The sequence below is a fragment of the Aedes albopictus genome, chromosome 3, assembly GCF_035046485.1.
Source record: "Aedes albopictus strain Foshan chromosome 3, AalbF5, whole genome shotgun sequence".
In the NCBI taxonomy this organism is placed as follows: domain Eukaryota; kingdom Metazoa; phylum Arthropoda; class Insecta; order Diptera; family Culicidae; genus Aedes; species Aedes albopictus.
In genome coordinates, this window is record NC_085138.1 from 426,059,418 (window position 1) to 426,084,643 (window position 25,226).

The window sequence follows — 25,226 nt, forward strand, 5'->3', positions numbered from 1 at the left end:
TCTGGAAGAACTGTGGAAGTAATTTCAATTAAAATTTTTTGAGAAATTTGGGGAGGATTGCTGGAGTTATCTGTAGAGAAACTTCAGAAGGAATCTCCCAAAATATAACTGCAAAATCCCAGCAGAAGTTGCAGAAAAAGAAACTGGGGGAGTTCTTTAAATCCCTCAATGGAATTCCAATAATGGCCGAGAAGATTTTCTGAATGAATCCTTGGAAGAAGAGATACTTCTGAAGGACTTTTTAGAATAATTTATCGTACAATGTCTGAATGTAGGAGTGTTCAAAAACCAATGAAAGAAGACATCTCAGAAGAAAATCCTGCAAAAACGAAAAAAATATTTAGAGAACCATTGAAGAAATTCTGAAAAAGATTTTTTTTAAGAAATCTTTCATAGAATACATGGAAGAACTGTAGCACCCTCTGCAGGTAGTCATAGTGAAATTTCTTATTTTTTCACGCCAACTTATAGATTCTGTAGTAATGTCTGCAAGAGCTACTAAGAGTTTCTTCGGAGAAATTCCTGAAAAATCAAAAACAATTTCTGGAAGAATCCAAGAAAAAAGGATTGAAGAAAAGCTGAGCAAACCCTGATAAAATTCCAGGATGAACTTCTGGATATGCATTTGAAAAACTTCTACAAAAATCTCTTGAGAGTTTTCCAGATTAATTTCTAAATAAATGCCTGAGAGATTCCCTAATTATATGGAGTAATACATAAAGGAATTAATGTGGAGTGGACCTGGTGTGATGGTTAGAACACTTGACTATCACGCTAAGGACTTGGGATCGAACCCCACTCCCGACAAACTCGCAAAATGTGAGTTCTTCCTTCGGAAGGGAAGTAAAGCGTGGGTCCCGAGATGAACTAGCCTAGGGCTAAAAATCTCGTTAATACAGAAAAAAAATAAAAATAAAGGAACCAAGAGAAATTCCAACAATTATTTTTGAAAGAACTCCTTCAAGAAAAATATGAATTTCTAAAGAAAACTCCTGATGAAATCTTTGACCTCTGTGAAAAAATGTGCACCTTCTGAAGAAATCTTTGGAAGAATTCGTTGAAAAAAATCCTAAAATAATTTCTTTAGAAGTTTCCATGAATTCCTTAAAAAAATACCAAAAAAGAACTCCGGGAGGAAATTCCGATAATTTTCATACTAAAAAAAGCATACTAGAATAATTGTTGAAGGGATCTTCAGAAGAATGTAAACTGAGCTTCCTCAGGAAAACGCATTCCTGCAAAAATGTCCTTTCCGCGATAATTTCAGAAAAAAAGCGAAGAAAAGTAATTCATGGAGGAGTTTCCCCAGAATAATTCTTAATTAGGCGCAATTTTGACGTCAAGGATGGAAAGGGGGTGGAGGAGGTTGTACTTGTCTGTATAGGGGGCGTTAACATTTGTTTTTTGTTCTTTTGTCAGGCTAAGACCATGGGTCTGGGCGTTTAAATTTGGATACCTTGGGTTCTAATTTTATCATGTTTTTTTTTAATGAAAACGAAGCACCCTGCTGAGCAGCAGAAACAATATTCCATCCCAATGTTTAAAACTTATAAACGATTACTTTTTTTAATAATCGTTTATAAAAAACCCTAATTAATCCACCTAGCGGTGATGGCGCCTTTCTCGTGCCTTCGAAATGTATATCGCACTTTCATACAATTAACAGAAATCCATTTCATGATACCACAAATCCTATCGTTTATCTGGCTTTTAATGTTTGAGCCTAAAACTCTTAAGAAAAAGACGCTATCTTGAATTTGAAGAAGCCATTTAGGATTTAAGATTGCTATCTTGGATGTTCTAGTCGCAATTTTTGGAATCCAGGCATCATCCCCATACCAAATATACCAGTAATGCAGTGTTTCAGGCCCTAAAACTCCATTAAACAGCCGCGATTTTGAATTCGGAACCGCCATCTTAAATTTTAAATCGCCATATTGGACATCCTGATCGCCATTTTGGACTCTGGAAGTCTTCCCCATACCAAATATACCAATATTGCATGGTTTTAGAGCCTTACGCTTCTTTAAACAGACGCCATCTTGAATTTGAAGCCACCATCTTGGATTTCAGACCGCCATCTTCCCCATCTCCAGTCCAGACATCTTCCCCATGTCAAATATTCCCATATAGCATGCTTTAAGAGCCTAAATCTCTATTAAACAGCCGCCACCTTGAACATTTGGCTGCCATCTTGAATTTTGGGCCTACATCGTGGATCTTCTGGTCTCCAGTGTTGATTTCCGCACAAAACTCGTCAACCAAGCTAAAGGTTACAAAAATCGCCGCAGTTTGATGTATCGCATGATGGGGCTAGTTCAGTTTTATATACGGCCAGTTCTATCGGTGCTGGTCCGGATCACTGAAATGGCCATAACTCCGGAACGCCGATCTGGACCATTTTCGATATCAAACAATTCCGGTTCGATTCAAGCTATAATCCAAAAAATCGGCCAATGGGAAGTGCCTTAAAAGTGAGTGATTTTATTTTGCGTACATACATACAGACATAATCCCAATTCGTTGAACTGAGTTAATTGGTATATGCGGCTTGATCCTTCGAGAAGGTTTAGATTCGGTTGGTGAAGTGGTTTTGGACTGTTGAGAACCTGAGTATCTGGTGACGAGTTTTGAACAGTGTGAGTTAAACTGAAACAGTGAGGTACCTACGGTGTTCGATTAATAACTTTTGCGATTTTGTGTTGATAGAGGTAATCGATGAATTAGCGGATTGGACGCTAGTGACGAAAGGAATTGAGTTTAGATTCGATTCGTGAAGAGGTTTTTTGGGCGATTTTTTTTTTGGGGCATTGCTGAGAAAAAAGTAATCAGACTGCTGAAAGGAGTTAAATGAAAAGAGCTGAGTGTGTGGTGACGGGTTTTGCGATCTTTTAGTTGATGATGCAAACGGACGGTCATGATGTCAACGCCGCCTCGGATCATTTTCGTTTTGATCTGTGTTTCAAAGCTCAAATGTTAAAAAAAAGCGAAGAACAAGGAAGAAGATGGCGTAACTTATGTTTGAAGGTGGATGCAGCTTTTCGTTATGATCAATGTTTTAATTGATTTCCGGTTCAAATTGGGTGAGATCTTTCTATTTTTTTATTGTAGTTATTGTAGTTATTGTACCATTTTCTTTATCAAACTTGACCATGCAAATGGGAGAGATTAGTAGCGTTAGTTTTTTGTTTCGTTTCAGAGAGCGAGTATAGGCGCTTAAGCCTTAGGCATTAGGGCCAGGGCATACGATTTAACCCTCTAATACCCAAATTTTTGATTTTGATCTAAATATCATTTTTCGTCATCTAAAATCGATTTAAACATGTTTTGGAAGATGATTCTTTTCAATTTTTTTTTTTTATGTCTTTATTTATGAGATTTTCAGCCCGAGGCTGGTTCATCTCAGGATTCTTTTCAATTCTCGATTTCGTGAATTTCAGTTTTTGATTTTTCTAATTTTTATTTTTGAACATCCCCACACTTTTATATTTTTCCTAGAAGCCAATTTGGGGAACGGATTTTTTTAGATGAAAACATTTTAAGATTTTATGATTATTGTTGAAATATTTTTATTTAAAATTTTTTTCACAGAAAATTTTATTTTCCGTGTAATTTTAATGAAAATAATTATAGAGTGTATTCGATTCTCTTAAACTATTAAACAAGGATAGAATGATTTGGGAAAATTTTTAAATATGTTAATTGTAGCGATTCAATACAAAATAAATAATGACTTCTAAAAGGTGACTAAAACATCAATTTTTCAATGATTTTAAAAAAATGTAAATACGCTTTAAAATACACCAAAAACCATTTTGAGATATACTGAACAGTCCTAAATATCAGCCAAAAATATAAAAAAATTGATTTTCCACGAAACAAAAACTACAAAAATGCTCAAACTATACCCCGTCTAAAGGCGGGATTGGGTATTAGAGGGTTAAATGTCATTGTCCCATCCCTGGAAATTATACTACCATGGAGTGTGCATTAACCTTCTTAGCTACGCCACTCCCAACGGTTATACTTACATACCCTATCCCCTGTAAATGAAACGGTTGGTACGGTTGTCCCCGTTTCTTCCTTTATAATATTCAAAAAATTGCGTCAATTATGTTATTCATACGTGGGTTATCTAATTGCCGCTAGTTTTTGAACTTTCTTTACCATTAGTCTGCACAGTGGGCCTGGCCGTTTTAATATTTGTATCACATCATCACTGATATGCTGCAAATATTAATATTGACAAGAAAATATCTGAAGTATTTCGGATATTTCCAGGATGCTTTTCAATACTGGCTGTGCAAGCACTAGAATAGAATAGAATAGAATAGAATATGCGGCTTGATCCTTCGAGCCTTTTTCCGAAAAATCTTTTTTTGAGTTATTTGTGTACGAGAAAGGCAAAACACTGCTTTCGAGCTTTTTTGCTTTAGTTATCTAACTAAACCAACAGATTCCAAGATCTTTTTTGGTAGCAAATTTAATAATCTTTCAAATGCGATAAGTTTGACCATTTTCAAGTTATAGCCAGTTTGAGACATGCAAAGCCAAAAACATTAAAATTCAATTACTACGTAACGGTTGAGATTTGACCATATGCGTAAAACATTTTTTTCACCGGTCTGAACCTGTTTGCTTGCTAACGTTTATAAGGTTATCAAAAAATCCCAGCTTTGCTGTGTCGTATACATAGGTTCAGTTCAATTTTATATTTAGCCGCTTTCGGAGGGATACCCGGAACTGGTTACGGCACTACCGGCTGCCCCTAATGTGGTCCTAACATTTTTCTTTGATATCCAATCATCAGGTTATCAGAAAAGCCGTCATTTGTTGTATCGCGTGCATGGGTTCGGTACTCTTTTATATTTGGCCACATCCGTCGGGACCCCCGGAACCGGTTCTGGAACAATACTGGTTCAGATATGGTCTGGTACTGTTTTCCTGCTAACCGATTATCAGGTTATCGAAAATGCCGTGATTTGATGTGTCGCATGCATGGGTTTGGTACTCTTTAATATTTGGCCATTTCCGGTGGGACATCCGGAATCAGTTCCGGAACACTACGGGTTCAAATGTGGTCTGATACTGTTTTCCTGCTTACCGTTCATCAGGTCATCGAAAAAGCCACTGTTTGATGTGTCGCATGCATGAGTTATGTTCAATTTGATATTTGGCCACTTCCTGCGGGACACTCAGAACCGGTTCAGATATGGTCTGAGATTATTTTCCTGCTTACCGTTCATCAGATAATCGTAAATGCTGTGATTTGATGGGTCGCATGCATGGGTTTGGTGCATTTTCATGTCTGGCCCCTTCCAGGGGTACCGATCCGGAACACCTAAATGGCTATAGCTCCGAAACGGCTGGACCGATCCGAACCATTTTCAATAGGAAACAATGGGACCAGATTCCGCGTCGAATGAGCCGTCGATCGTTCAAATCGGTTGATATTTACTATCTAAAAGTGAGGTGACTTTTTTTGTACACATACACACACACATACATACACACACACACACACATACACACACAGACATCATCTCAACTCGTTGAGCTGAGTCGATTGGTATATAAAACTTGCCCCTCCGGGGGCTCTATCAAATTTTATTTTTGGAGTGAACATATAGCCTTTCGGTACACCTTGGTGTACGAGAAAGGCAAAAAGTAATCGTTTATAAGTATTATTTTTTTTTTTCTAACTTATAAACGATTACTTTATTTCATGAAAACATCAACTGAGCTCAAGATTTTTTGTCTGCGTTGAATGTATGATAACATTTCTAATTATCATGTCCTCCCTTTTTTCTCTTTCAGGTCTGAAAATCGAATATGGAATGGAGATCGCGTACCTGGATCCTACTGCAACAAAAATTTCTACGACTGTGACAAACGGTAAGTTCATTCTGGTGCTCATATTTTGAACATGTGTGCAATGATATAACTATTTAAGTTTACCTTGTTTTGTTTTGAAGTTCGTCGTTAGACGAACTAAGCGAAACAAATCGGCTTTAAAAAAATGGGCAAACTTAACATGTTTAGATTTTCTAAAACTTGTTCTCAATCAAGAGAATTGATCAAAAAATTAAAAATTATGTTTGCTCATTATCTTTATGGTCTCCTCTTCTTCTTGGCGTAACGTCCTCACTGGGACAAAGCCTGCTTCTCAGCTTAATGTTCTATGAGCACTTCCACAGTTATTAACTGAGAGCTTCCTCTGCCAATGACCATTTTGCATGTGTATATCGTGTGGCAGGCACGAAGATACTCTATGCCCAAGGAAGTCAAGAAAATTTCCTTTACGAAAAGATCCTGGACCGACCGGGAATCGAATCTTTATGGTAGATCTTTTTTTTTTCGCTGAGCCAAGCATGGATATAAAAACTGGTTGAGGTGAATTTCATTAACTTGAAAGTTCTACAAACATATTTTTACTGCTTATAAATAAATTCATGGAACTTCTATCAAAAATCTTGTTCTGAAACTCAGTTTTCTGACCTACCTCCAAAAACACATTGCGTAAACACTCTGTGAATGTTTCAACCCTCGACATCCGACCCCAACTTAACACAACTTTCCTGTCCAAAGCATTAAATAATCAGAACGTTACGCACCGAACGATGCGATGGTTGGGTGACCCGTGTTGGATAAATAATTACTTCATTTCCCAGCACCCAGCTGTGTGCCCCAATCTCAGCCAGCATCAGCAACAGCAGCAGGACCAACTTGGGGTCACCACCCCCGCATGTGAACCGAACAATTTATCGTTTTAAATGCCAAATCAGCAGTGGTGAACCACTAGAGAGGCGGTACCTACTGTATTGTTGATAGTGCCATTGCTGCTGCTGATGCTACGGTTCGTTCAACCATCGCATCCCATCCATTCACCATCAATGCAATGTGTAGGGCGATAGTCGGCTCGCTCGGCGGCGGCGGCGTTGTCATCCATCAGAAAACCCAAGCGGGGGACCCGAAAGTCCCATCCCCTCATCCGATGACTAAAATTGCAACAATATGATAGTGCACACACGGAGCAGAGTTGATGAGTGTCGAACTAGATTTGTCAGCAACCGCCGTCACCACCGCACACCGCACCCGAACCGAGCTGCTGTAGTTGGCAGTTGCGTGTGCCGAGGGCACAAAAAGCTTACCGACCGACGACCCATTGCATTGCATTGTGTGGTGTTGTTGCAATGGACAATCACGTACAGTGGGTGTTGGAACACTGGCGTACCGTGCCTACCTCGCCTGGATAGATTGGTTTGGGACTCAGGCGTTCATCGTTCGTGGAGCGTGTGTGTCCAGATTGTCTCCCAATAAATTAACCAAATTCGTTTCCTACTCGAAGGATTTTCCGTAAACGGATTGGCACTGTGCAGGAATTTAAGGATATGTTGGAAAGTAGCATCCAACCATCACCTCTGTTTTGTGTGAACCAATTCTAGCTTCCAGGAGCTCATCCACTCCTCCAAAACTGCGATTGAGTAGGCTTCAGTCAATTCTACTTCATCGATCGATTCACCGTAAACCTCCAACTAAATATCTTGACGATGGCCACGGCAACCGGGGACTTTAACATGAACACCTCATCGTACATGACATTTCATAACACCGGACCCAGGATAGATTGAGCACTTCTTCCTGTGTCGTAAACTAGTATTCGATTCTGGAAAAAACTTTCGAGAATCTTGTACAAGTACTCGGGTTTGAGGATACCACGATATGCAGGTGCACATCGGAAATAGTCGCTCAACTAGTACAATTGAATGCTTTCCTTATATCCAGCAGAGTCACTCGGCACAGTAGCGGATCCCCCTCTTTTAACACTGGAACGCTGTCTCTGCAGCCTTTGTGACCGACAGGATGACGTTCGACATCCGCTTCCGGAAGCCGAACAGGTTGCTCAAGAGACCATTTACATCCACAATGTACCTCAACGTTCTATTGAGGATGATCTTTTCGAGTATCTTTCCCGCCTTGTCGATCAAGCATATTGGTCTAAATGTCTACGGGTCTCTGGGTGGTTTCCCCGCCTTTGGTAATAGAACAAGGCTCTGCCGCTTCCAAAACTCTGAAAAAACTCCCTTGTCCAGGAATTTGAACATAGCAAATTTGAACATCCCAGAAGCTTCTGCAAAACCTACTTTGACGCCAAATTCAGAACGCCATTTACTAAACGTCAGTCCCGGTCCCAACTGTATTACAAGAGCAGGTCAAAGATTAGGGACATGACACGTAAAAAGTCTCTCAATGATCCCCTCCAACATCTCTGGAGACTGCTCTGTAGGAGTTATTAGACCTCTCGTCTTGGCCATCACGATCCTGTAGGCATTACCCCAGCACTCTGACAGAGACCCTCGATGCAGGCCTTTTAGCTTAGGCTTATCTCGATCATCAGCGCAGCTTTTGCAGCGGCGATCACCACCCGCCGTTCGTTTCACTCCTCTTCAGATCGTGCTCGCTGCATTCGCTGCCTAGCCCATAGACAGGCACGGCGCTGGTTCGTAATCGCTTGAGTCCACCAGTAAGCCGGTGGTCTCCCATTTCATGGGTGGATTCGCTACCAGCTCGTCATTGTAATGCGCCTCCCTCACCGAGCTTGTCGTTCATGTATGATGTCTTCCACCTTCGAGGGCTTGGCCCAGCCACCTTATCCTTTACACACTGCCTGCCTAGCTTCCTGCTGTTGTTGTAGTCGATACTGTAGCGAGTCGCCAGGTGATCGCATGTGAGTGTAACCGTTGCCCACTCTTCAGTTTGAACTATTTGTTAAGCCAGGACTACAAAAAGTAACATCAATAATCGACTCCGTACCTTTCCGACTAAAGGACAGTATTGGCCAGGTTGACATCTAGTATGGCCAGGGTCTTTTCAGTTCCATGACTTCCATGACTCCTGATTCCAGACACCTGAGGCAAACCTTCGGTAGCTCGCGTAAGGTCACCATCTTGAGCTTCCCTACTTTAATGGACTTGTTAGCATCTGCCACAGAAAAATGAACTAAGGCTAGCAATGTCCCGAGCTCTTCCTCAAGTCACTTGTAGGCGGCGCCCTTACGATTATTGTCGTGCTTGAGCTCAATGATCATTTTGCCTGTACGAGTACGTCTAATACAGCGTACGTCAACCCCCATACCTACGAGCTTGGCGTCACTCTCTATCGCATTCAAGACTTCAGATTACTGCTGGGTGAGTGCGACTGGAAATTTGTTACTTCCGGAAAAATTGGCTTTCACAGTCTTGGACTATTCAAAACGGTGAGTTTTGCTTTGCCCGACGTTTCGGCTCTTTTATTGGGCCTTTTTCAAGGGAATAGCTGTCAACCGAAACGTCGGGCAAAGCAAAACTCACCGTTTTGAATAGTCCAAGACTGAGAAAGCCAATTTTTCCGGATGCTTCAGATTAGACGTAAAAACTTGAAGTATTTTTAGGCAAAGTACGTTTAATTGGCAAATTGAGAGATAAATTTGTGAAAAAATTACCACTTGTTTTGGTGGGATTCGAACCCACGACTCCGTTATCGCTAGTCCGGCGCTTTAACCAACTAAGCTACAGAACAAGTTACAACTCTGCAGAAAAAATACTTCAAGTTTTTACGTCTATTTCAGACATACTAGCCGACTGGTATAGCCGGAAAAGGGCAATAAAATCATTGCTTCAGATCACTTTGACACTTCCGTCTTGATGATGAGCGCGAACTCTTCCGTTCTTGCCCGCGAGATTCCAGAGGGCGTCATTACCTTGACCAACTACAGCCTGTTGTGACTGAGGGCCTCCCGACGGTCAACCATTCTCTTCCCTCCAATCCGGGGCAAGAAGACCTTTTAAGGCCCACCCTTCCCAGCATTCCGAAATGGTTGGCTGGGGTCCGATTCACTGGCATTACTGCCCTTCACTTTCAGTGTTGACCTTGCTCCTGGCTCCCGGCCTTGCGAGCGCCGCATGGTTTCTCCTCACCCGACTGCTGCCTCCTCACGCTTCTGAAATTGCTTGTCGTGATTGATCGTGTCTGTCGTACCCTTCGGGATACCCAAAAATGGGAAGGACTCAGTCTTGGTAGGCTTCGGCACTGTCAGTTGGAAGGCACTGCTGCCAGGGTTGCAAAAAAATGAAAGCATGCAACGAACGTGAGTTTTTGTTTTTGTCTTTCCACCACACCGCTTCTGACGTTGAAGCCGCTTTCCTCCACGGAGGTGCGTGAGAAGAGAATAAAAATTCTCTCGTCTCTCACATCGTGGCGACGGCGAGATTCAATAACAACATTTTCCCTGTCATTGGCACTCAAACGAGAAAATTCACCACGCTTGCTTATGGGCCAGTCGCATTCATGCGGCCGTTGTTGACATGAAGCATCCATCAGCGCAGAGCGTGTGTTGATGATGGTGGAGTCATTTGGTCCACAAAGTAGTTGAGTTTTTCTGTGTTCACATTCAAGTATCTCACAGTGGAGCTGAAAATGAATGCCTAATGCATTCAGTTCAGTACAATTTCATTCAATTGAATGTGAATTTTTCAACTCTGACTGCTGCTGCCGCAGTTGCCATAAGCTTATCATGGTCCTGGTTGCCCCCAACTTCGACTTAGCCTCAGCAAGCTTTTTTGAGGGCCTTGCTGATGGTCGACTTCGAGGACGCAAAGTCAATGGTGGAGTCTTGCTGCTGAGTCCTTTATGGTAGAAAGCCCATCCCTTTTCGTGTTGATGACCCTCGTCAACCACAGTCTTTCCATGACCACTCTCGAAATGCTAGCCGGGGAGGAAATGAGGTTTCCTATGTTGATACTTCGAGCACAGCTACCTCTATTTGTCATCGCTCTCCTTAACATTTTGGGGCTGGAATGTTTTGCCATTGCTACCACAACCTCGCTGGTCTCAAAGAAGCTCAGTTTCATTTCCGTGGGTCAAAGGGTTATTCAAAGACCTAACTATTCCACTCCTCGCGAAGGAGTTAACTTAACCTTGTTACCAACTGCTTTTTGATTCACGTCATTAACCTTCCGTAACTCACGCGGTTGACTACCTGAGTCTGCACCACGCTAATGAATATAAAAAGCGAGATTTTTTCAGCGTGTTACAAAATACAACAGCGCGATTGCTCGAGGGTTAATAGTAGTTTACGCAACAAGGTGCAGAATGAAGATTTTTACAGCACGAGTCGTACATTTATCCAACGAGGCTTGCCGAGTTGGATAATTACGACGAGTGCTGTAAAAATCGAGTTCTGCACCGAGTTGCGTACAAAGTTTTTTGCACCTTCATAAATTACCACTTGAGGATAGTTTTTAACTAAACTTTTTCATCAGACTGCACACTGATGTTCATAGCCATGATTAAGGAAGTCTGATCATAGCACGTTATACTGTGCAGTTGTCACAATTTTTCAAACCTGCGTCCAGAAAGCATCAATAAGTTGATCAAAACTGAAAACAGTGCTGTAATGGTTCATTACGCAACACAAATCAGTGCTGTAATGAACCATTACAGCACTGTTGATTTGGTGTGGGAAAGTAGGCCTTTTCCTGTCAGATTTGCGTGAGGTAAAATGGCCTATTACGATGAGAAGTTGCAAAAAAATCATTTTGGATCTCAGAAGCAGCACGTGAAAAAAAAATCCACCACGTGACAGCCCTGCATTAACGCGGTAAGGGACAAACAATGTTTGTTATCCTGTTTTGTGGACACTTACCAGCGAAACAAGGGACCCGTAATGCTATTCTAAGCCGGCAACTACATAGGCTCAGTTAACGCTTTTGAACACATTCTTTAAGTCCAGCGTGACTGCCGCGAAATAGCGGATTCCCGTTCGATTATTTTGAAACGCTTGCTTAGCCGTGTTGGTAACAGTCCTATGGGGATATTTTATAACTCGGATTTTTTCTGGAAATTCCTCTAGGAATTCCTCCGGAAATTCTTCTAGGAATTCCTCCGGAAATTGTTCTAGGAATTCCTCCGGAAATACCCCTAGAAATTCCTCTAGAAATTTCTCATGATATTCCTCTAGGAATTCCTCGGGAAATTTCTCTAGGAATTCCTTGGGAAATTTCTATACGAATTGCTCCAAAAATACCTCTAGGAAGTCTTCCGGAAATTCCTCCCCAAGTAACCACGGTGCTGAAACCTTATTGCATGCAGATATACGGTGTATTTAGAGCAATCATTACTTTACATGCAAACTTAAGGTTGATTTGAAGTGGGAATGAGCAATTATAGAATCAAATTAAGATAATACTGGTATAATCGTAGTTCAGTCGCATAATTGCCCATTTCCGCTTTAAATCAACTTTAAGTTTGCATGTCAAGTAATGATTGCTCTAAATACACCGTATATCTGCATGTACTAAGGTTTCAGCACCGTGGTTATTTGGGTCTAGGAATTCCTCCGGATATTCCTCCACGGATTCCTCTGGAAATTCCTCCAGGAATTCCACCGGATGTTCTTCCAGGTGTTTCTTCCGAAAACTATCGGAGGAACATCCTGGAAGAATTCCTGGAGAACTCCCGGAGGAACTCAAATAGGTAATCCTTGAAGAACTTCTACAGGAGCTTTGGTGAAAATGTTGGAGTAATTTCCGGAAGCTTTATTGAATGAACTCCCGGAATTTTCGTAGGAACTCCAGGAGGAACATTTGGAGGAATTTCAGGAGGAACTCTTTCAGGAACTTTTGGAGAACTTCCTGGGAAAATTCCTGGAGGAACTCCCTGAGGAATTCTCAGTGGCACTCCCAGAGGAGCTCCTGGAGGATCTTACTGGGAGAATTCCTAAAGAAATTTCTTAAGGAATTCACGGAGGATTTTTTGGAGGAACTCCTGGCGACATTTTTTGAGGAACTTCCTGGGAGAATTCCTGGAAGAATTATTGGAGAATTTCTCGAAGAAAGTCTCGAAGGAATTCTTGTGAAAACTCCTGCAGGAACTTTTGAAGGAACTCGCGGTGGAACTTCAGGGGGAACTTCCTGGGACTATTCCTGGAGAAATTCTTGGAGCAACTCCCAGCGGAATTCTCGGAGGAATTCACGGAGCAATGCCTGGAGAAATTCCCGGAGGAATCCACAGAGAAGCTCCTGAAGGAATTTTTGGCGGAATTTTTGGAAATATAATTTAGGTGATACCTGTTTGAATTTTCGGAAGAATCTTCTGGAGGAACCTTCGGATTTTTCAGAGGTAACTTGTGCAAGAGCGTTCGGAAGCATTTTACACGGAATCACCTGAAAAAAATTTCTGGGAAATTTTCGATTATTAATCTCTGTAGGAACTCCCACAACATCCAGAAAGCATGTCTAAAAGGAATTCTTGGAGAAATTTCCGCAAGCAAATCCCCGTAAGAAACTCCCGGAGGAATCTCTAGTAGAAATTTCTGTAACACTTTTCAGAGGAAACTCCTAGAGGAAATCTCGGAATGAGTTTTTGGTAAACTGGAATCTCCTGAATGAATTTCGGATGGAGTTCTTTGAAGAGGTTGTGGAATTCCTTGAGGAATCTCCGGAAAACATTCCTGAATGCTTTCTTATAATGAATTCCCAACAGTGACAACATAAATATACGGATAGCAATCGATGGTTCCGCTCGCGGTTAAGAACGATGCGACCTTTCTGGATAATCGGCCGTTGATTTGAAGTTCTCATATCAATTTCCTTGTCGTTTTTCTGGCGGTGTGATCCTTCAGGGCATATCCCGGTGGCCACGGGTTCACCAGAGTGGCCGTTGGTCTTTTTTAAGATAGTGGATATGAAAAATCATCAAGCTAGAGCCGGCAAATGCCTAGTTTTGGTGCCCTGACTAAGTCGGCTCTGACTGAATGTCCAGGTTCTCGCTGGGGCCGTTCCGACACCTGTGTCAGGACCAGCTCGGGTTGGTCGGTTCTACATGTCCACTATCAAACACTCATAATCAGCTGGACATTTATGCCGAATACATACACCAATATTCTATCTAGTACAGCAACCATATTTGAAAGCGTATGCCGTGTACTGAGTACCCGGCGCGATCGCTTGTGTATCTCTTTTTGGTGGATCCCAATCTTGATCTCAATAAATATTCTAGAGTAGTTTTACGAATAAATTGCAAAAAATCTTACGCTCTCTAAGCACAAAATTCTAAAAGGGCTATTTTATAACTCGAGTCGACCGTAATTTCACGTGACTCGATAGTAGTCGAGTTATACAAAACGAGTTTGTCGATAGATGTCGAATATATAGTCTGGCTCTACCTGGTGCTCAATGATTATGAAAAGGCTTTCGACCGTCTCAATCACGAGAATAAGTGGGTAGACCTGAGAAAATCATCGGCCTCATTGAAGCACAGTACAGGGCATTTTCGGGTGTCTCGTCTGATACCATCCGGGTCGTTGCTGGAGCGAGGCAAGGATGTATTTGTGCAAATCCGACAATCATCTAACAGAGAATTGCCCAACGGCGTCGATACTTACTTCACGCTGCTGCTCGACACGTCTTGCCGGGTCGATAGTCCACAGAAGAAAGAAGGACGAGATGATACTCTGCGTTCGTACATCAATGGAGCTCGTGTTGGAATGAACACTCACTGGCTGAATGAACCTTAATCGACAACGAACCGAGGGGTATATATTATTCTATACTCTAACGGATAATAGGGTATCCCATAGTATTCTATCCCCGCTACTGTTCGTGAACGTAATCGATGATATCCTGGTAGGTGCGATTGATCGCGATCCAAATTGTGGGTTGCTGTGGTAATCCATTACAATGGAGCACCTAAGGACCTGTCCATAAACTACGTAGACTTTCAAGGCGGACGCGGGGGTCTGACCAAAGTCTACGATCCATACAAATTTCGAAAATTAATTATGAACAAAAGTCTACGGAGGGGGAGGGGGGGTCTGAGATTGCCCTAAATGAGTCTACGTAGTTTATGGACACTTGGACAGCGCCTAAATAACTTCATACTGGTCGATGACGTTGCTCTTTAAGCTCAAAGGCGCTCTGATATGCAGAGTAAGCTCGATGATCTTGCCAATCTCTCCTCAGGTCTTACCATCAACGTCAGCAAGGCCAAGTCGTTGCCACTGTGGGAAAAAATATGTATAAAACGCAAATAAATTCTATATCTCTGCTCGGAGTGGATGGATTCGAATGTATTTTTGTCACGAACTGCCAAAACCTCTACAGTTTCAGATAAGCAGAGTGTCATTCGCCGCACGATGCTGGAAATCGGTATATCGGGCCCGTTTTACCCCACTATCACCTTTTTTGAAAAATCCTGGAGTGCAAAATAAATTATTTATTTAATTCGTGTTTGTGTAAAAACTTCCGTAGTATCGAATGGAGGTGATTTGGCTCACAGCACGGCCTTAAAAATTGAAATATCTTCAAATAACCCCGATATCTCATATTTCTTTGAAATTTCACATTCATCTCCGCCCGGAGTTGAACGCAATCCTTAAGAGCAGTACCAATCCTATGTCAAATTGGCGATACTATGAAAGTTTTTACACAAATACGAGTTAAATAAGTACGCCAGTTGGGAATAGATGAGAATTTTCTCAAAATGGTGTGTGTGAGAGAGAGTAGGGTAAATCGAGCTAAATACACTTATTTCTAGCATCGTGCGGCGAATGACACCCTCCTTATCTGAAACTGTAAAGGATTTTGGCAGTTCGTGTCAAAAATTCATTGGAATCCATCCACTCCGAGCAGAGATATAGAATTTATTCGCGTTTTATACATATTTTTTCCCACTGTGCGTTGGATGTAAACACGGTTAACCAGGGTAGCTGGACAAACAGTTGAGAATGTTGAAAGCTTCCAATATCTTGGTAACCAAATGGCGGCCGATGGCGGCACCAAGATTGACATAGAAGGCAGGGTTGCTTTTGTGAGTTTGGGAAATGTATGGAAAAACAAAGTCTGTACGCCAGTCAAACTTGGTATATATCAGCGAAGAACACTCAACGGCTGCAGGTCTTCATAAATAGATGCCTGCATTATATAACTCGTGCATGGTGGCCTCACAATTGGATCTACAACGTAGAGCTCCACCGTCGATGTCATCAAAAGCCGATAGTGCCAGAAATTTTGGAGTGAAAGTGGAGGTGGGTCGGCCACACTCTATGCAGGGGCGGAAACGAAATCATTCAAGACGACTGGAACCCAACAAGACGTGGCAGCAGAGACAGACCGAGAGGCTCATGGTGGCGTAGCCTCAACAAGGAAACAAGCAAGTAGACAGAAATATGACCTAACCACAGGTCAAGACGGTGGCGGGTAATCGCCCAGGATGAACATCTTTTAATTCGGCTCTCTGTACCACCTTAGATAGGCGCTCAGGACTGAAAGTAGTAGATAAAAAAATCCAAAAAAAAAACTAACAAAATGTAAAATAAAACCATGAAGAATCTCTGTTGTCACTTGGGAAGGCTGTTCGATACAACCAAATACAAATTTTAAAAATTATTGCATAAGAGCAACACACTTCCCACCCAGTGCGTCACTGGAAATGACACCGATCATTCAACCTTCCATAGACCGTCACAGTTTTCCCATAAGCATCTGAATACATACCCCATTCCACACTCCTTCCTAATGAAAAATCGATTTCCTAAACCTTTTCGCAGCACATCAAATCACTGCAGCAGCAGCAACAAAACAGATTTTCACACACGAAACTAACCCACCCGTTCGGTTTTTGCTCTTTTTCCCAGAATCTGCCGAATACGATCGCCCAACTATCCCGGCATTTATCCACGCAATTTAACATGTAAATATTATATTAATCATCGGACGCCACCGAGCGGGCTCCACGCCATGATCGTCATCCGCCAGCCCGACGGCCATAAATTAAACATCAAGGAGCAGGCGACGCATCACGAGGCAAGCACCAGGATTTTGAGGTAATTTATAATTTAAACTCCCTCCTTTTTCGGGTTCGGGTAGGTACCTACTGTGTGTGCGAGCGAAGGTACAATGAGTGACACTGCTGCAGCACTGGATGAACGGATGTATGAAAGCTGCATGAGACGAACGGATGAGTGTCAGGTTTGGATGATTCCTGTTTACCGGTGCGGGTAGACAATCTCTACTGATTGTGAGATTTTACTGGTGAGAATTTTCGGTTGAGTAGTTCAGATTTATGTGAGGCAGAATCAGCGGGATAGACTAACAGTTTTCAAACCATCAATATGTCACTCCGAGCTAAAATGATTGACAGGATTGCGATACACTCGACGTTGCGAATTCTTGCAGCATGTGGATTACGTCAGTGAACCTTCAAAACCTTGGTAAATGTTTAGGTTTATTTTTATATTAAAAACAATAGTCAATAAACTTTCTACGAAGATTGAAGCTATTGAGTCTATCCCGTAGCGAACTTAAATTTGATTGACCTCCCCTAAATGCTGCATATCGCCAAATTATGAACACTCACACAATGAATCAAAGAGATGGGTGCTTGGGAAAGTAATTCTATTGGGATTCTTCAGGAGTTTCTTCAGGTATTTCTCCAGCTATTTCTTCAAAAATCTTCCTCTCATATAAATAATATATTTTAAGGGAATATTAAAAAACAATCTATACATATTCCTTATAATTTCATCTATTATTATTTAGAATTTCGTTCAGAAATTCTAATAAAAACTTCTTTTCGAAGTGGGGAATATTTATCTCTTATTATTTTTTCCTAATTTTTATCTACGTATTTTTTTTTATTTTTCCTCCCAATGATTCATTTGAAATTTTTTTTAGATGGTTCCTTAGAAATTATTTCAGGGATTTCACTAGAAATGTTTCAAAAAAAATTTACAAAAAAATAGCATGTTTAGTTTTTTTTATTTCTTTACGAATTTCTTCAGAAAACCTTTCTGGATTTGGTTGGGAGATCCAACTGGGATTTTTTTTCTGGACATGAATGAGTTTAAAAGTTCCTCCAGAAATTTCTCCAGTATTCCATTAGAAAAAAAAATTCAAGGATTTGTAGAGAATAATTGCCAAAAATTCGTTCAGAAATATTACAGCCATTCGCTTGAGGGTCGTCCATAAATGACGTAGGATTTTAGGGGGAGAAGGTTCCTGAAATGGCTGCGAGTCATGTATTAGGTATAGAAAAATAGGCCAGAGGGAGGGTGGTGTTGAAAATTGTCAAAATAAAATGCTATGTCATTTATGGACCGCCCCTTTCAGGGATTATTCCCCAAAGATTCTTTCAGATGTTTTATTTCTGAAGGATTTCTGGATTTTTTTTGCAAAAAAAAAAACTTCAGAGATTCTTGTGTATTTTTTTACAGATTCCTCCAGAAATTGTTTCTGGTATTGTAAGAATGTCTTTTTTTTATTCTTTAACCTTCACGTACCCGACCCCAACATCTCATTTTCAAAACGATGGTATTTCGTCAATTTTCATCCAACTTTTCTGAAGTCGCCCTCAATCGATCATAAATTTATGCAAGTTTATTACACCCAAGTGGCCATGCAATTTCCGGAACCATTCCGGAGATATTCCGGATTGTACTGGGGTCAGGGAGGGTGCCGAAATAGCTAAAAATGATTATTTCCTGTGTTATTGTGTTTGAACCATCGATTTTCAGCGGAATTTTCATTGCGAACAATAAAACACAACTGCGATAAGCAGATTTGAATAAGTTGATCCATCCGGATTACCGTGACAGGTTCCGCGGAGGCCTCATTGGGGACACTTTTGGTTTTCATCCAAAACATGTCGTGCGACATATCAAACTTCATGATTTCAAGAGAATGGGGCTGAAAAAAATGATTGAAGTATGAAGAAACTGATATAGCCGCTCCGGAACACCTGAAACAGATTTCGTGAGGGCCTTTCAAACACAACAACACACGAAATAATCACTTTTGATCATTTGGCAAAATAGTCAACTCCCCCACCCCCTGACCCCAGTACAATCCAGAATATCTCCGGAATGGTTCCGGATATTACATGACCACTTGAGTGTAAGAAACTTGTACCAATTTATGATCGATTAAGGGCAACTTCAAAAAAATCGAATGAAAATTGACGAAATGCCAGCATTTTCAAAATGAGTTGTCGGGGGTCAGGTATGTGAAGGTTAAGAAATGACTGAAGAAAATCCTTCAGAGATTACTTTGGATATACCCAGTGCAGTCATGGTAAAATTGGATGTGGGGTCTCAAGGTTCCATGGAAATGAATTTGGTTTTAAGCCCTAATAACATTATTTGGATACTTCTGGTAAAACTACGTTCTTCAAAAATAAAAATAAAATTCCCTGGAGAAATATATCCATGGAACATATTTTTAGGAAATCCCTGCTGAACGAGTCACTAGAAAACATTTCAAAACGATTTTTGAAGCATTTTTTCAGTAAACTCCGCAAGAGTTTCTGAAGAAATCTCTAGTTGAATTTATGTTTAATTCTCTAAAAGGTTTTTTGGATCAATTCGTTAAATAATCTATCTATATATATAAAAATGAGTTTGAAATCCCTTTGAGGCAACAAAAATCACAAACGGCTGAACCGATTAGGATAGCTCTTGCACGGTTCGATTCGTTTCCGTGGTGGCTGTGTTTATATGTACAAAAAAGTTACGAAAATCAACTAGAAAAGTAACAAAATTGAAAAAGAACTGATTTTCTATGAGCTGGGAAGGAAATCAACATGACCGAAATGAAATCAATCTAGAGTGCGGTGCTATTTTGAGCTCAACAGTTGTCAAACCACCACAGCCACAAATGGCAAAACAACGTTTGCCGGGACAGCAAATATGTAATGAAATTAAAAAAAGATTATGAGAAACTCAAAGTAGGATTTTCTAACGAAATTCCTGCAGGAAAACCTGAAGTTACACCTTGGAGAACACCGGGTGGCAGAACATCTAAAGATAGTTTTAGAAGAATTCCTGGAGAATACCCGATGGAAATCTTCTAAAATCTTTCTATGATTATCCAAAGTTACTTCCGTAGGTTTTTTGATAGAATCCCTGAAAAAAGTTTTGAAGATGGAAGAATAACTTATAGCATTCTCAGAAGAATCTATGAACCCCTTGATAAATTTCTGAACGGCTCTCTGGAGGATTTCCCAAGATTTTTTAAAGAAACCCTTCAAGCAATTTTTTAAAACGAACTTTGCTGAAGGGAAATCTAAACAAATCCGTGGAGCTTATACTGAAGGAATCTATGAATTTCATTGAAGGTTTTCTAGAGGAGTACTTAAAAAATGTGATGGAATTTCTGGAGGAAGTGCTGAGGTGACAAAAACTATTTTGAAAAAAAAAATCCATTGAAGAAATATCTGGAATGATCTATATATGCTTCTTTAATCAGTTAAAGTATTCTTGGACATACTTTTGAACGAACCAGTGAAAAATTTTCTGGAAGTTATCCTTGCAGTAATTCGGATCTCTGAAGCAATCCACGTAACAATTTCCAAATGAGGTTTTGAAGATATATTAGGTGAACATTCGAGAGTCTGAAGTTATCCCTGGATGATTTTTTTTTATGTAATACCTAAACAATTTTGTTAAACCAATATGGAAGGATTTTCATTTTTTTTCAAAGAAATCCCAGAAATTTCTCCGCGAATCCCTGGAAGAAAAGAATACCTGTCCTCTCCTCTTCTTGGCGTAACGTCCTCACTGGGACAAAGCCTGCTTCTCAGCTTAGTGTTCTATGAGCACTTCCACAGTTATTAACTGAGAGATTCCTCTGCCAATGACCATTTTGCATGTGTATATCGTGTGGCAGGCACGAAGATACTCTATGCCCAAGGAAGTCAAGGAAATTTCCTTTACGAAAAGATCCTGGACCGACCGGGAATCGAACCCGTCACCCTCAGCATGGTCATGCTGAATACCCGTGCGTTTACCGCCTCGGCTATATGGGCTCTGTAAGTTTCTTAAAAAAACTTGGAAGATTTTCCAAATGAATAGCAGGAGCCATTCCAGAAGGAATCCTTGAAAGAATTGCAAATGAATACTATATAAGGCTTTCTGGGAAAATCCTTCAATTAATTGTTCAAGAAATATTTAGAGAAAACTTTGAATGATTTGAATGAGCAATTACCAAAAGAATTCATCGAAAATTTTCAGAAAAAAACCTCTTGAGAAGTTACTTAAGGAGTTCTTGGACGCATTCCCGAAGAGGTCGCTGAAGATAACTTCCAAATGAATCTCAGAAAGATTTTTTTAGAAAAAAAAACCTGGAGGAAAAAAATCAGAAGAAATTTCTGGAAGACATCTTGACTGAATCCCTGGAACAAAATCTTTGGAAATTCATATTTATGAAGTATTCCCTGGAAAACTTCTTGAAATCCTCTCAGAAAGAATTTCGGAAGAAATCCGTGTTTGCCTTTTTTTAATAATCTATGGGAATAATTCTGGAGATGGAAGTTTCCTGGTGAAATCCTTTAAAAAAAACTTGAAAATTCCCTCGTAAAATTGCTAAAGGAAACACTTGAAATTATTTCAAAGTGAACGCTATACAAACATTCCAAATGTATTCATGGAGAATTTTTTGAATATTTGGAAAAATTTTAGGATTTTTTGGAAGTTTTCTAAAAAACTTTTAACAGCTTCTGAAGGAATCTCCGAGGGACTTTCTCAAGGACTGTCTGGAAACTTTCCCTCATGAATATCCAGATGTGTGTCTGAAAGCGTCCCTGGCCAAATTTGAAGATTTTATATTAAAATTCTGAAAGAATTCTCAGTGAAACTTTAGAAGTTTCACTAAAGAAACTTCCTAAATAAGTCCTTGGAAGTTTTCTGTAAAAAAACATGAATTTAATGAATTTCTGGAAACATTCTTAAGACAAAATTTCCAAAAATAAATGCTTAAATAAATTTCTCAAAAAAAAAATCGGAACGTTTTCTGAAAATTTCTTTCAAGATTAAAAAAAAACCTGTAGGATTTTTTACCCTGAAAAAATTCTTTGAGAAAAAAAAAATGTTGCATTTAAAAAAAAATCTTCTGCAACAAGACTTTTAAGTGGATAAAGACATCCCTGAAGAAAATTTCGGAATAAATCATTAGAAATGTTTTTTTTTAATAACTCAGAGAGGATCTGTTAATAAAACTGCTTGAGAAATTTTCGAAGAAATTGTTGGAATATTTTTTTTTAAAAAGCCTGGTTTCTGAAGGAATCCCTTGAGAAATTTTATGAAAGCACAGTAGATACGCAAAATTATATTAAAATTATGCTTTTCAAAGAAGCGTAATTTAGTGTTTTTTCGAAGACCTGGCTTCTTAATGAGTAACTTGTAGTTACAACAATGACACCACTGGATATTCTTCTTGAGATTCTTCCTGAATTTTCTATAAGAATTTCTTTATATAATTTAACATGCTTTGCTTTTAAAATTGCTTCACAGACTCCTTTAGCAAATCCTCAACGGAACCCTTTTAGAAAATACTCCACGGAGTCACTTTAGAGTTTTTTTTTTTACAATTTGTTCCATGAAGAAGACGCCGACATCGGTGTCAAAACGTCGCACAAAATGGAATAGTTTGTTCTACTGAAACAATATGGCAAAGCTGGAACAATCACTAAACTCTCAACATTAGGTATCAGTAGGTCAGCTCCAGAGGTACGTTCTCCTCCATTTGGAAAAATTGTGCCAAAGCTTTTCATTCTTCCAAAACTTTTTTTCGAAGTTTTCTCCAAGTAATATTTTGCAAATTCCTATAGATGTTTTTTACTTAAATTTGACTGTATTTTTTTAAATTCCTTCAGGAATTTATTTGGGAATTTCTTCCGAAATCCGTTTTACTGTTCTTCCGGTTCTACAAAAATTCTTCAGAAACATTTCAAAAGGCTCCTTCAGTATTTCAAAGACTGCATCAGGAATTTCAGCAACCATGTATTTACTTCTTCATCTATGGATGTTTTTCAAGAAATTTCTTCGCAGTTTTCTTTAAAAAAACCAGGAGTCTCCTCCAAAAATTCTTCAGGGTTTCCTTCAGTAATTGTTCCAGGGCTTCCTTCACATATTTTTCCAGAGATTAGAAAAAATCATCACTAGTTTTTTTTTTTTTTCAAAAACTCAACTGAGAATCAAATTTAAAAAATCCCGGAAGGATATCTCCAGGAATTTCTACCAAGATTCTTGCATGATTTCTGTTTCCTGCACTAATGTTTGCAGGGATCACTGCATGAATACCTCTGGAAATTTCTTAAACATTTCTCTGAAATTTCATTGAAATTTTTTGAGAAATTTCATCTGGAATTTTTAATTAGAAAATTCTTCAGAAATTCATTTAAATATTCTTCCATATACTCCATGGATTCCTTAAGCTTCCACAAGGATTTTTTTTTTCTCAAAAATTGTTCCTGCAACTCCTTTAGGAAAACCATCGCAGTTTTTTTCAAATGTTCTACAGAGATTTCTACAAAAAAAAATCGTCCTTGAATGTTGCTGTTCATGTGGAAACTTCTTCAGAAAATCCAAAGTTTCCAGCTTTGCTTTCTAAAATTTCTTCAAGGATACTTCAGAAAAAGCTCCGAATGCTCCTTCAGTATTCTGAAAACTTTATCAGGATTTTGAGCAATAATGTATTCAGTTATTCATCCACTTTTTTTTCGGAAACTTTTGGGCAGATTTCTATTACAAAAAATACCCTCCAGTTGTTTCTTCCGAAAATGCTTCAGGGATTCGTTCTAGCAGGAATACCTTCTGAGATTCCTGCACCAATTTATACGTAGATAACTTCAGGACTTTCTCTGGTGTATTTTTCTGCGTATTTTCTCAGAAATTCCTCGAGGATTCATTTCAAGGGTACCTTTAAGCATTCCACCAAGGATTCTTCCGGAAATTTATTCAGGAATTATTCCAAGGACTTCTCATAAATTTTATGAACAGATTTTGTTAGAAATATTTACAGATATTTACATTTTTCCTTCAGACAAACTACTTTGTAGTGTTCAGACATTTATTCATGGATTTTATTTAGAAATTCCTAGAGGGATGTCTACAAAAATCCTCCACGGGACTTATCTGAAATTCCTCCATGGATTTCACAAACTTTTCGGAACTTTTTACACCAGTTCTTTCAGAAATACCTACAGAAATTCATACAGCGGTTTGCTAAAGATGTGTACAGAGATTTCCACATAAATTCGTCTTTAAATGTTGTTGTTGTTGATTTGAAAATTCCTTCCAAATCCGTTTAGAAATTTCTCCAGATATTCTTTCTGAAACGTCTCCATATTTTCAGTCGATAGCGCTCTACGACTACGTCTCCATATCTTCAGAAATATATTCCACAGACTTCAACAGGATTTTCGGCAATAATGTTTATTCATCCATGGGTTCTTTTTTTTAGAAATTCCTTGGCAGATTTATATTTAAAGAAAATTCATTCATTCCAAAAATGCTTCAGGGATTCGTCCACAAATTGTTCCAGGATTATTTCTTTATATTGAAGATGTTCAGTCCACAGCATATATTAACTTTTACTCTCACTGAACAAAAGCTACTACCCTGCTTATTCTTCTATACCTTTGGAGAACGAAGCGCACTTGGTGTTGTTATTGAGCATATTATGATAAATTTCCGACACTTTCTTCTGGTAGAACTTTCAATGCATGTTACTTAATCATCGTTGGCAAAAACCGGAAATTCCATAAAACCAATATGTATTATTTCTTCTACGAACGGTGACTGATCAAAGTGGCGAACTCGCAAATATTAATTCCTACCTTCGGTTGCATTCTGCATACCCCATCCGAGAGGATGAAGCATAGAGAAAGGATTCATGTGAGCAGCCAGTACTGGTGCAACGGAGCGATGTGCCAAGCAGAGCAGCAGATTCGGTCCCAAGCAAGCGTGATTGAGTAGCTGCGGCTACAACGAGAAGTTTATTGCGTCAACAGCACAGTTTATTGCATTTTTGTGAATTCTGGCGGAACGATATTGGGCCCACAGGCTCTCCAACGCGCTCCATTCGCACAGACAAAGTGTATGACGAAGTAATTAAACAAGGGCGTGTTCTGGGCGGATGCTGGGAGCGGATCATTGCTGTGGTTGGTAACCCGTGTTCAATTTTTTTGTCTAGGATTTTTTTTTCTAAGGTTTATTTTCAATGTATGACACAAAGTAAGCAGTCAAGTGGATGTCGTTATGTGGTGGTTGCATAGGAAATTGATCCAGCGTTATTGGAAGTTTTGTGTAACACACTCATTGGTATGAGATCCTGTAGAACAGCAGACATGCTGGCAGAATAGAAGCAGACATGCGGCGAGCGGAAGTAATCAAATGCTTTTGAAAAATTGCTCGG

At 39.7% G+C, this 25,226-nt stretch overlaps 1 protein-coding gene across 4 annotated transcripts in view; it reads left to right on the forward strand.

Annotated features, from left to right (window-relative positions):
- LOC109433445 (uncharacterized) overlaps window positions 1–25,226 on the forward strand; it is a 314,324-nt gene that overhangs the window by 237,347 nt on the left and 51,751 nt on the right. For all 4 annotated transcript variants that reach the window (XM_029875817.2, XM_029875819.2, XM_062856424.1 and 1 more), the window contains 2 exons: window positions 5,818–5,895; window positions 16,673–16,861. In XM_029875817.2, coding sequence (XP_029731677.1) covers window positions 5,818–5,895; window positions 16,673–16,861 — 267 coding nt within the window. The remainder of the gene's footprint in view (window positions 1–5,817; window positions 5,896–16,672; window positions 16,862–25,226) is intronic.